Here is an 11,942-nt window from a genome sequence, read left to right as displayed (position 1 = left end):
TGGTGGGCGTGGGCGGCTACATGTACGTGGGCGTGGTAGCTGCTGAATGGGCGGGGCCCTCCGTGGTCCTGTCTGTGCTCCTAGCTACCGTCTCTGCCCTTGTGACAGGTGAGCTAGCTTTAATAACTACCGTTTATTGTAACGGGTGGACTAGCTTTAATAGCTACCGTTTATTGTAACAGGTGAGCTACCTTTAATAGCTACCGTTTATTGTAACAGGTGAGCTACCTTTAATAGCTACCGTTTATTGTAACAGGTGAGTTACCTTTAATAGCTACCGTTTATTGTAACAGGTGAGCTACCTTTAATAGCTACCGTTTATTGTAACAGGTGAGCTACCTTTAATAGCTACCGTTTATTGTAACAGGTGAGCTACCTTTAATAGCTACCGTTTATTGTAACAGGTGAGCTACCTTTAATAGCTACCGTTTATTGTAACAGGTGAGCTACCTTTAATAGCTACCGTTTATTGTAACAGGTGAGCTAACTTTACCACCTAGCTACTACTTCTTATTAATGAGTTAGACACAGGTACAACACCTGGGTATCTTTATTTGGTCTCAGATCTTGTAATATTTTTCATATTTCTGACACATATCAGTTAATCTTATCTCGTCTTATCTTACTCTAGCACTCCTACTATTATTAAAGTAGCCATTAAGAGAGTTTGTCTTCCATCACTTGTTCTCTTTATTGATTAATTCTTATTTTTTCACTATTAAGTTTATGAGGGACACTCATATTTCTCGAAGTTTTTCCTGAGGCATCTTGGCAATTTTTTATTCCTTCGTACCCATTGCTGCAGCCTTTCTGTTTCCCCCACATGCTTGTATTTAATGAATTAGACACATTTGCAACATTCTGGGGATCTTTATTTGCAGACGTTTCGCCACCCAGTGGCTTTATCAATACGAGGACATAATGCGAAGATTGTAGAACTTTATACAAAATAAAAGGTAATCAGTCCCTCAGCTTTGGAGTTGGTGAAGAACACCGTAGTCTTGAAGAATGTGAAGCACAGGTAGGAAGATTGGCGCTTATATACTGGCGTCAGGTGAGGGGCGTGCAGCAGACGAAGGCATTATCACTGGTAGGCGGGATTCCTCAGTGCAAGTAGGTCATACCCAAGGGATGAGCCAGTATATAAGCGCCAATCTTCCTGCCTGTGCAACCAGTCTCCCTACGATTCCCGTTGGGGAGGGTAACCTCTACCTGTTCGACAATGTTCGCACATCGTGTTAAAATCAAACCAGCCAGTGGTGTTATAAATGATTCCACTAAACTATTACTTGCTGCCGCGATGAGGACCTGCCTACATCTCAAATTCACAGCGATCCACTCACTCAAGGATTCCTTTATTGTCGTCTGTACCGACGACAATGAAGCAGCTAAACTTATGGACGACACTGCAATGAACACATTACGGGACCGACAATTCATCATATCACCGTCTGAAGAATTGAGACACTTATGTAACACATGGGAATCTTTACTGAAGAAACGTTTCGCCACACAGTGGCTTCATCAGTCCAATACAAAGTAGAAGTGGGTAAGGAGAGTAGAAGTTTGAGGTAATCAGTCCCTCAACCTGGAATCGATGTGTTCAGTCCATCACTCTTGTAGGAAGTGCAGCATAGGGCCAGAGAGGTGGCTTAAATACTGCGGTGAGATGAGTTGAAGCAGGAGGAGGCGGGATCACAGTGGGACCTGCCACTAGTGTAAGTAGGTCGTCGTCCAAAGGTTGGGCAAGCGTTGAAGTCTTTGTACCAAGATCCCATGATGTTGCAGTGTCTGACAGATGTGATGAATGGTTTTGAAAACCGACAAGTTGGACGACGACCTACTTACACTAGTGGCAGGTCCCACTGTGATCCCGCCTCCCCCTGCTTCAACTCATCTCACCGCAGTATTTAAGCCACCTCTCTGGCCCTATGCTGCACTTCCTACAAGAGTGATGGACTGAACACATTGATTCCAGGTTGAGGGACTGATTACCTCAAACTTCTACTCTCCTTACCCACTTCTACTTTGTATTGGACTGATGAAGCCACTGTGTGGCGAAACGTTTCTTCAATAAAGATTCCCATGTATTACGTAAGTGTCTCAATTCTTCAACTTGTCGGTTTTCAAAACCATTCATCACATATCACCGTCTCCCTCCTTGCTGACGAAACGTTCAGTTTTTGTTAAACAATTGGATAAGATAATCACATCTATTCCAACGGATGAACTGAAGACCTCTATCGAAGACCAAAACACCTGGGCCTCTGTAGACACCATCACACGAATTCCCAATGCCTCATCTATGATCAAAATCACCTTTTCAAACATAGATATGGCTACCCAAGCACTCGCTAATGGACTAGCTATCTCATATTACCACATACATCCACGCCACATTGAACCTGAACGTTTTGCCCATGTCTCTCCCTGTTGGAACTGTTACTCTTATCAACATTCAACAAAGGACTGTCCCATTAAAGACAAAAAGTTCTGTTCTACCTGTGGAAAAGAAGGTCATAACTGCAAAGCCTGCACCACCACCAATGCCACTCCAACATGTCTTAACTGCAAGGGTACTCATCATACCCTTGCAGCTAAATGCCCACTACGAAAAGAAGTAATGTCGAAAAAAATTAAAGAAGAAACCAAGAAGAATAGTCCCAAATCGCCGACATATACCGCCATTTCAAAACTCCAGTCGGACACCAACAGAATTCTACAAGCCACACAGCAGTCATCTCTATCCAGCAATTCCCTTTCTGCACTCCCTGACGCTGCTCCCTCTAAGGTGTTGTACTGCATGATGTATGCACACCTTGCAAATGCAGCAAACCCAGGCACATTCAACACTACAATTAACGAACTATTCCGTCTTAACAACATGCCGTCATTCAACTTTCCTGACTCGCCAACATCACAGGACTTCCTCAAGATTATCCCAAACATCGCTAACTTCACATCAACTTCAGGCCCAAATCCTAACTCTGCCCCAAAAAACACTCCTGAACCACGCCCAGTGACCACTGCCACCTCTCAACAACCACCAACAACCAGCCAGACCGCAAATACTCTAGACTCCCAGCCTCCTCTTGACACAATCACTGTAGAAACAATTGAACAAGAATTTCCTGACGAATCCCCCGACGAAGCAGATAGCGACGACTCCAGCACACCCTCTTGGGAAAACCTTACTTTCTACACCTCTCCCTCGAACGCTGACACCATGACCTGCTCTGAACTATACAAAGGCCTCGGTGATGGAACAGTCAAGTATACCTGCGAATCACCTCTTCACTTCACACTCACGCAAGTTCTTGAGTTCATCAAGCCTCTTCGTTTCACTTTTTTCCAACAAGACAACGCTATACCACCTCTCCAGGAGCAGCTTCAAGAAGTTTGCAAATGGCTCCACTGCAAACCTGCCTCCTCAACTACTAAAATAACCTCCCACATGTCTGCTGCCCTCTCCTGCGACCTGGAAACTTCCAGCTCTCGAGACTCAAAGACCTCACCTACCACGAGACTGGTAGGTAAGACACAGGCGGCAGATGGGCGACTTTGTTCCGGGGCGTTTCGCCTACACAGTGGGCTTCTTCAGTACAGAAGGTAGGCGGGAGCAGTGGAGGTGTGGGGACGGTGTGGTCGGTCCATCGCCCTTGGAGTCGTGGAATTTGGGGTTGTCGGTCCCTCAGCCTGGAGAAGTTCAGTTCCATACACAGCTTGCTCTCTTCCCGTTTTTTCTCCAAGTCTGTCCCACGATCGCCTTAGCTTCTGGGTCAAGCCCTGGCTCTATTTCTACGACTAAGAACACTCCTCTCCAGCGCTATTCTTCGTCTGTCCCGTCTTCCCCGCTCATCCCATTGGGATCTTACCTGCACTTGCTTGCTTGCTTGCTTGCTTTGCCTGTGCTTCAAATTCTTCATGACTACGGTGGGAGTCGGTGGCCTTCCCTCTCTCCAGAACCTCCCAGGGATGGAATCAGCGACCTTCCCTCCCACCATAACTTCCCAGGGATGAAGTCGGCGATCCCTTCCCCCACCAGAACCTCCCAGGAATGGAACCAGCGACCGTTCCTCCCCCCAGAACATCCAGGGATGCAGTCAGCGACCTTCTCTCTCACCAGAACCTCCCAGGGATGGAACCAGCGACCTTCCCTCCCTCCAGGGATGTAACCAGCAACCTTCCCTCCCTCCAGGAATGGAACCAGCAACCTTGCCTCCCTCCAGGGATTAAGCAAGCGACCTTCCCTCTCTCCAGAACCCTCCAGGAATGGAGTCAATAGCTCCTCCATTACGACATCATCTCCTCGCCTCCACACGTTAATCCTACACGTCATAATAAACGCCTCAGCCAATTTACTCGCCATAAATCAGAAAGCAATTAGAGAATGTCAGTAATATCGTGAAGGATGGCTACCACGGGAAGCACTCACCTAATTAACTCTCATCTCTCACCTGGTATTAACAAATATATCTTATTATTATCTCTGTCTCCCATTCTTGTTGCCCGGTGATACTTTGTTATCATTAATTTTGTGAATACCTGTCAATGATGATATCATCACATAAGCAGCACCATCGCATAAACATCACATAACACCTTCACATAACCTCATCACATAAACATCATATAATTCCTTCACATAACCTCATCACATAAACAACATCACATAATACTATAATACATAAATAACGGGCACATAAGAGAGTGGAGCTTACGACAACGTTTCGGTCCGACTTGGGCCATTTTCAAAGATGCAGTGTGACTGTAAATGGTCCAAGTGGGACCGAAACATCGTCATAAGCTCCTCTCTCCTATGTGAGGGTTATAAGAACATAAGAAAGAAGGAACACTGCAGCAGGCCTACTGACCCATGCGGAGCAGGTCCATGTCTTCCCCCGGATTAGAACAAAGTGACCCACCCAGTCTGGTCACCTCCACTCAAGGATGGAGCACAGCACCAGACCCAGCAGCACAAGCTAGTCAGGTCCAACTCACACCCACCCACACCCACTCATGTATTTATCTAACCTATTTTTAAAACTACACAACGTTTTAGCCTGAATAACTGTACTCGGGAGTTTGTTCCACTCATCCACAACTCTATTACCAAACCAGTGCTTTCCTATATCCTTTCTGAATCTGAATTTTTCCAACTTGAAACCATTGCTGCGAGTCCTGTCTTGGCTGGAAATTTTCAGCACGCTATTTACATTCCCTTTATTTATTCCTGTTTTCCATTTATACACCTCGATCATATCCCCCCTAATTCTACGCCTTCCGAGAGAGTGCAGATTCAGGGCCCTCAGTCTATCCTCATAGGGAAGATTTCTGATACATGGGATCATCTTTGTCATCCTCCTCTGTACGTTTTCCAGAGCATTTATATCCATTCTGTAAAACGGTGACCAGAACTGTGCAGCATAGTCTAAATGAGGCCTAACCAAGGATATATAGAGTTGAAGAACAACCTGAGGACTTCTATTATTTATACTTCTAGATATGAAGCCAAGAATTCTGTTAGCTTTATTGCGAACACTAATGCACTGTTGTCTTGGTTTTAAATTACTGCTAACCAGAACTCCTAAATCCTTTTCGCAATTAGTAGTATTAAGATCTACATTATTTAGTTTATATGTGGCATGGTTATTTACCTGTCCAACATTTAGAACTTTGCATTTGTCACTATTAAGCTGCATCTGCCACTTCTCCGACCATTGCATCAGTATATTCAAATCATCCTGGAGTGCTCTAGTGTCCTCATTAGAATGAATCGGACGGATTTTGGTGTCATCAGCAAATTTGCTTATGTCGCTATTTATTCCCTCATCTATGTCGTTTATGTAAATTGTGAACAACAACGGACCCAACACTGACCCCTGAGGAACACCGCTTGTGACGTGCCCCCATTCTGATTTCTCCCCATTTATGCAAACTCTCTGCTGTCTATTTGTCAACCATGCCTCTACCCAGGAAAAAAATTCTCCTCCTATTCCGTGTGCCTTAAGTTTCCTCAATAGCCTCTGGTGTGGAACTCTGACGAAAGCCTTACTGAAGTCCATATACACAATATCATATTCATTACCACGATCTACTTCCTCAAACACCTTAGTGAAAAAAGTAAGTAAATTCGTAAGACAGGAACGCCCATTTGTAAAACCGTGTTGAGATTCATTAATCAATCAGTGCCTGTCAAGATGGCTTCGAATTGCTTCGGCAATTACTGATTCCATAAATTTTCCCACTATGGAGGTAAGGCTTACTGGTCTATAGTTCGAAGCCAAGGACCTGTCACCTGCCTTGTAAATAGGTATTACATTTGCCATTTTCCACTTATCAGGCACTATGCCAGTTTGTAGTGATATGTTAAAAAGATTAGCCAAAGGTATGCTAAGTTCCTCTTTACAGTCCTTTAACACCCTTGCAAACAGTTCATCAGGGCCTGGGGATTTGTTAGGTTTTAGTTTCTCTGTTTGTCTGAGGACCATGTCACTAGTTACCGCAATCGTACATAGTTTATTATCATCCTGTTCTACATAATCTATTATTTCAGGAATATCGCAAGTATTTTCCTGGGTGCAAACTGAGAGGAAGTAGGTATTTAGAATTTCACACATATCCTTATCACTGTCAGTGATCTGACCAGAGTTACTCTTAAGTGCGCCAATCTTGTCCCTAATCTTACTTCTGTATACCTGAAAGAATCCTTTAGGGTTAATCTTTGAATCCCTTGTGACCTTAGCCTCATAATTCCTTTTTGATTTTCTTATTCCTTTCTTTATTTCTCTCTTTAATTGAATATATTGATTTCTTAACTGCCCATCCCCTCTTTTGATACGCCTATATATGCCTCTCTTTTGACCAATGAGATGTTTTAATCTATTGTTCATCCATTTGGGATCATTTTTGATAGATCTAATTTCCCTACTCGGAACAAAAGTTGTCTGGGCAGCTAGAACTATGCTCTGAAAAACGTCATATTGGCAACCAAGATCACCTACCTGACCCATAGTCAGGACATCCCAATATAGCCCACCCAGGTAATTTTTCAGTCCCATGAAGTCGGCCAAGCGAAAATCTGGGACAGAGATTTGATTGCAGTTATCTGGGTAATTCCATGATATATTAAAACTAAGTGGTTTGTGATCACTTTCCCCAAGCTCATCATTAACCTCAAGATTATTAATTAGTGAATCTTTGTTGGTAAGAACCAAGTCAAGCAGATTGTTTCCTCTAGTTGGTTCTGTCACAACCTGTTCTAAAAAGCAATCCTGAACCGTATCAAGAAAGTCACTAGACTCAAGATTTCCTCTCATATTGTTCCAATCAATTTGTCTAAAGTTAAAATCTCCCATTATAACAACATTTTCATATCTAGATGCCTTATGAATTTCGTCCCATAACGCTTACTGCCCTCCCTATCAAGGTTTGGGGGCCCATAAATCACACCCAAAATTAATTTGTCATGTCCCTCGAGAAAATGTAGCCAAACAGATTCTGTGTTCGATGTCTCTAATCTTATATCATGTTTAAGACAACAATTTAAATTTTCTCTGACATACATCTCCACCCACCACCCTTCCTGTTGACCCTGTCAGTGTGGAATAGTTTATAACCCTGTATGTTGCATTCAGAAGGCATTTCTCTATCTTTCAGGTTGAACCAGGTCTCTGTTATACCAATAATATCTATATTACCTACACTTGCAAGTAATCTTAGCTCATCTATCTTATTTCTTAGACTCCTACTATTTGTATAGTAAACTTTAAGGGAGCTAGTCACTCGTTGCCCTCTACTATCCCTCTTTGTTTGTTGATCAATTGATATGCCATTACTAGCAACTTTATTTTGAATATTGTCTTTTAAACATATCACTGAGGTATCCCGGTAATAACTGCTGTTTTTAACCGTAATGCTGCAGCCTGATTGTTTCCCACAAACACCCATACCTCTATAATCTATCAGTTTAAATTCCTAGACAATTCATCAATTACCCTCTCAATTGAATTGGCAAATGCAACCACTCCATCCCCAGAGAGATGAACCCCATCCCTTGCATACATTTACGTTTGTCAAAGAATAGGTCCCAGTTATCAATGAATGGGATTGCAAGTTCCTTGCAGTACCTGTCTAGCCAGCAATTTATACCAATTACCCTAGACATCCATTCATTGCCCACTCCCCTTCTAGGCAAGATGCTACATATGACTGGGATCCCTCCCTTAGACCTAACTACTTCTATGGCTGACCTGTACTTATCTAGCAGCTCCTCTCTCCTGCCCTTCCCAATGTCATTACCCCCAGCACTAATACAGATAATGGGCTTGATCCCATTACCTGCCATAATATTATCCAACCTGCTGACTATGTCACCAACACCAGCTCCAGGAAGACACACTCTCTGTCTGACCTTTCTGTCTCTGTTACAAAATGCACGGTCCATATATCTTACCTGAGAATCGCCTACTATTAAAATATTCTTACCTTGATTAGCAGGGGAATCAGTGGTACCTTCAACCTCACTAACCACTGAAGTACACTCGTCTTGGAGAACAGAGAATCGATTTCCTACCTTCACATCTTCTCTATTACTCTCCTCATCTTCCTTCTTCCTGAACTGTGAACCACTTGCCACTTAAAGCGGCTGCCACTATCACTGCTGGCGACCATTCCTTCCTTACCAGCTAAATCCTTCTCACACTCGCTCCCAAACTCATCTATGCGAAGCTTCAGTCTCCTATTTACCTCCTGAAGAAGTAGAATCTCCTTCTTCAACACTTGAACCTGAGATTCTAAAACACTACAACAAGCCATGGTGCTTGGTAACAGCCCACGCTAACTCCCAAGAGCTTAGGCAGGTAGGACCGCAGGTCCTACTTGTTTGCACAGAACTGCTTAATGCCTCAAATGACGTAGTGGAAGTTTTAGCAGTAAAGGTCGAGAACCAAAACCTAGTCATTGTGGTAGTCTACAAGCCTCCGGATGCAACATCCCAGCAATTCCAGGAACAGCTGTTAAAAATTGACCACTGTCTGGAAAATCTTCCAGCTCCTGCACCCAACATCTTGCTCCTGGGGGATTTCAACTTAAGGCACCTAAAATGGAGGAATATAGCAAATAATATTGTTGCAGTAATAACACCAGGAGGCAGCTCTGATGAAAACTCACACTCACACGAGCTTTTAAATCTCTGCACAAAATTCAATTTAAACCAGCAAATAATAGAGCCTACTAGACTGGAGAATACACTAGACCTCATATTCACTAACAATGATGATCTGATAAGAAATGTCACCATATCAAAAACAATATACTCAGATCACAACATAATTGAGGTTCAGACATGTATGCGTGGAGCCCCAGACCGACAAAATGAGACTAGTCACGAGGGAGCATTCACCAAATTCAACTTCAATAACAAAAACATAAAGTGGGACCAAGTAAACCAAGTCCTAACCGATATAAGCTGGGAAGATATACTAAGCAACACAGACCCAAACTTATGCCTAGAACAGATTAACTCGGTGGCACTCGATGTATGCACAAGGCTTATTCCTCTAAGAAAAAGGAGGAGTAGATGTAAAATAGAAAGAGACAGGCGCTCCCTTTACAGGCGACGGAAAAGAATAACAGAGCGGCTAAAAGAGGTCAATATATCTGAAATGCGCAGGGAGACACTGGTCAGAGAAATAGCAAGCATCGAACTTAAGCTAAAAGAATCCTTTAGGAGTCAGGAATCGCGGGAAGAACTAAAAGCTATAAATGAAATCGAAAGAAACCCAAAGTATTTCTTCTCCTATGCCAAATCAAAATCGAGAACAACGCCCAGTATTGGGCCCCTACTTAAACAAGATGGGTCCTACACAGATGACAGCAAGGAAATGAGTGAGCTACTCAAGTCCCAATATGACTCAGTTTTTAGCAAGCTGCTAACGAGACTGAGAGTCGAAGATCAAAATGAATTTTTTATGAGAGAGCCACAAAATTTGATTAACACAAGCCTATCCGATGTTATCCTGACGCCAAATGACTTCGAACAGGCGATAAATGACATGCCCATGCACTCTGCCCCAGGGCCAGACTCATGGAACTCTGTGTTCATCAAGAACTGCAAGAAGCCCCTATCACGAGCCTTTTCCATCCTATGGAGAGGGAGCATGGACACGGGGGTCGTCCCTCAGTTACTAAAAACAACAGACATAGCCCCACTCCACAAAGGGGGCAGTAAAGCAACAGCAAAGAACTACAGACCAATAGCACTAACATCCCATATCATAAAAATCTTTGAAAGGGTCCTAAGAAGCAAGATCACCACCCATCTAGAAACCCATCAGTTACACAACCCAGGGCAACATGGGTTTAGAACAGGTCGCTCCTGTCTGTCTCAACTACTGGATCACTACGACAAGGTCCTAAATGCACTAGAAGACAAAAAGAATGCAGATGTAATATATACAGACTTTGCAAAAGCCTTCGACAAGTGTGACCATGGCGTAATAGCGCACAAAATGCGCGCTAAAGGAATAACAGGAAAAGTCGGTCGATGGATCTATAATTTCCTCACTAACAGAACACAGAGAGTAGTCGTCAACAGAGTAAAGTCCGAGGCAGCTACGGTGAAAAGCTCTGTTCCACAAGGCACAGTACTAGCTCCCATCTTGTTCCTCATCCTCATATCCGACATAGACAAGGATGTCAGCCACAGCACCGTGTCTTCCTTTGCAGATGACACCCGAATCTGCATGACAGTGTCTTCCATTGCAGACACTGCAAGGCTCCAGGCGGACATCAACCAAATCTTTCAGTGGGCTGCAGAAAACAATATGAAGTTCAACGATGAGAAATTTCAATTACTCAGATATGGTAAACATGAGGAAATTAAATCTTTATCAGAGTACAAAACAAATTCTGGCCACAAAATAGAGCGAAACACCAACGTCAAAGACCTGGGAGTGATTATGTCGGAGGATCTCACCTTCAAGGACCATAACATTGTATCAATCGCATCTGCTAGAAAAATGACAGGATGGATAATGAGAACCTTCAAAACTAGGGAGGCCAAGCCCATGATGACACTCTTCAGGTCACTTGTTCTATCTAGACTGGAATATTGCTGCACTCTAACAGCACCTTTCAAGGCAGGTGAAATTGCCGACCTAGAAAATGTACAGAGAACTTTCACGGCGCGCATAACGGAGATAAAACACCTCAATTACTGGGAGCGCTTGAGGTTTCTAAACCTGTATTCCCTGGAACGCAGGAGGGAGAGATACATGATTATATACACCTGGAAAATCCTAGAGGGACTAGTACCGAACTTGCACACGAAAATCACTCACTACGAAAGCAAAAGACTTGGCAGACGATGCACCATCCCCCCAATGAAAAGCAGGGGTGTCACTAGCACGTTAAGAGACCATACAATAAGTGTCAGGGGCCCGAGACTGTTCAACTGCCTCCCAGCACACATAAGGGGGATTACCAACAGACCCCTGGCAGTCTTCAAGCTGGCACTGGACAAGCACCTAAAGTCAGTTCCGGATCAGCCGGGCTGTGGCTCGTACGTTGGTTTGCGTGCAGCCAGCAGCAACAGCCTGGTTGATCAGGCGCTGATCCACCAGGAGGCCTGGTCACAGACCGGGCCGCGGGGGCGTTGACCCCCGAAACTCTCTCCAGGTAAACTCCAGGTATTGTTCCAGTTACGGTATTGTGCCTTTTTGTTCTTTGTAATACCATAACATCATCATATAATACCACCGCATAAAAACACAAAACCATCACATAACACCATCATATCAACATCATCACAGAGCACCATCACATAAACAACATAAACTAGAGGAGAGAACTCTCAAGTCATTAGCAGGGTGGTAGGCCGGGAGGGGGAGGTGGTCAGGTGATGGAAGGGGGAGGGGGGGAGGGGGAAGGCTCACCACTAA

The 11,942-nt window shown here is 43.9% G+C and overlaps 1 protein-coding gene across 1 annotated transcript in view; it reads left to right on the top strand.

Moving 5' to 3' along the window:
• LOC128699334 (high affinity cationic amino acid transporter 1-like) overlaps positions 1-11,942 on the top strand; it is a 205,368-nt gene that overhangs the window by 76,682 nt on the left and 116,744 nt on the right. Inside the window, exon 2 of the mRNA XM_070098248.1 lies at positions 1-108. This exon is cut by the window's left edge and continues 12 nt beyond it. Within this exon, the coding sequence (XP_069954349.1) occupies positions 1-108 (108 nt within the window). The remainder of the gene's footprint in view (positions 109-11,942) is intronic.

This window comes from Cherax quadricarinatus, chromosome 61 (assembly GCF_038502225.1).
Source record: "Cherax quadricarinatus isolate ZL_2023a chromosome 61, ASM3850222v1, whole genome shotgun sequence".
Lineage (NCBI taxonomy): Eukaryota > Metazoa > Arthropoda > Malacostraca > Decapoda > Parastacidae > Cherax > Cherax quadricarinatus.
The sequence above is the reverse complement of the archived record's forward strand: the minus strand, read 5'-3'. Positions and strand labels throughout refer to the sequence as shown.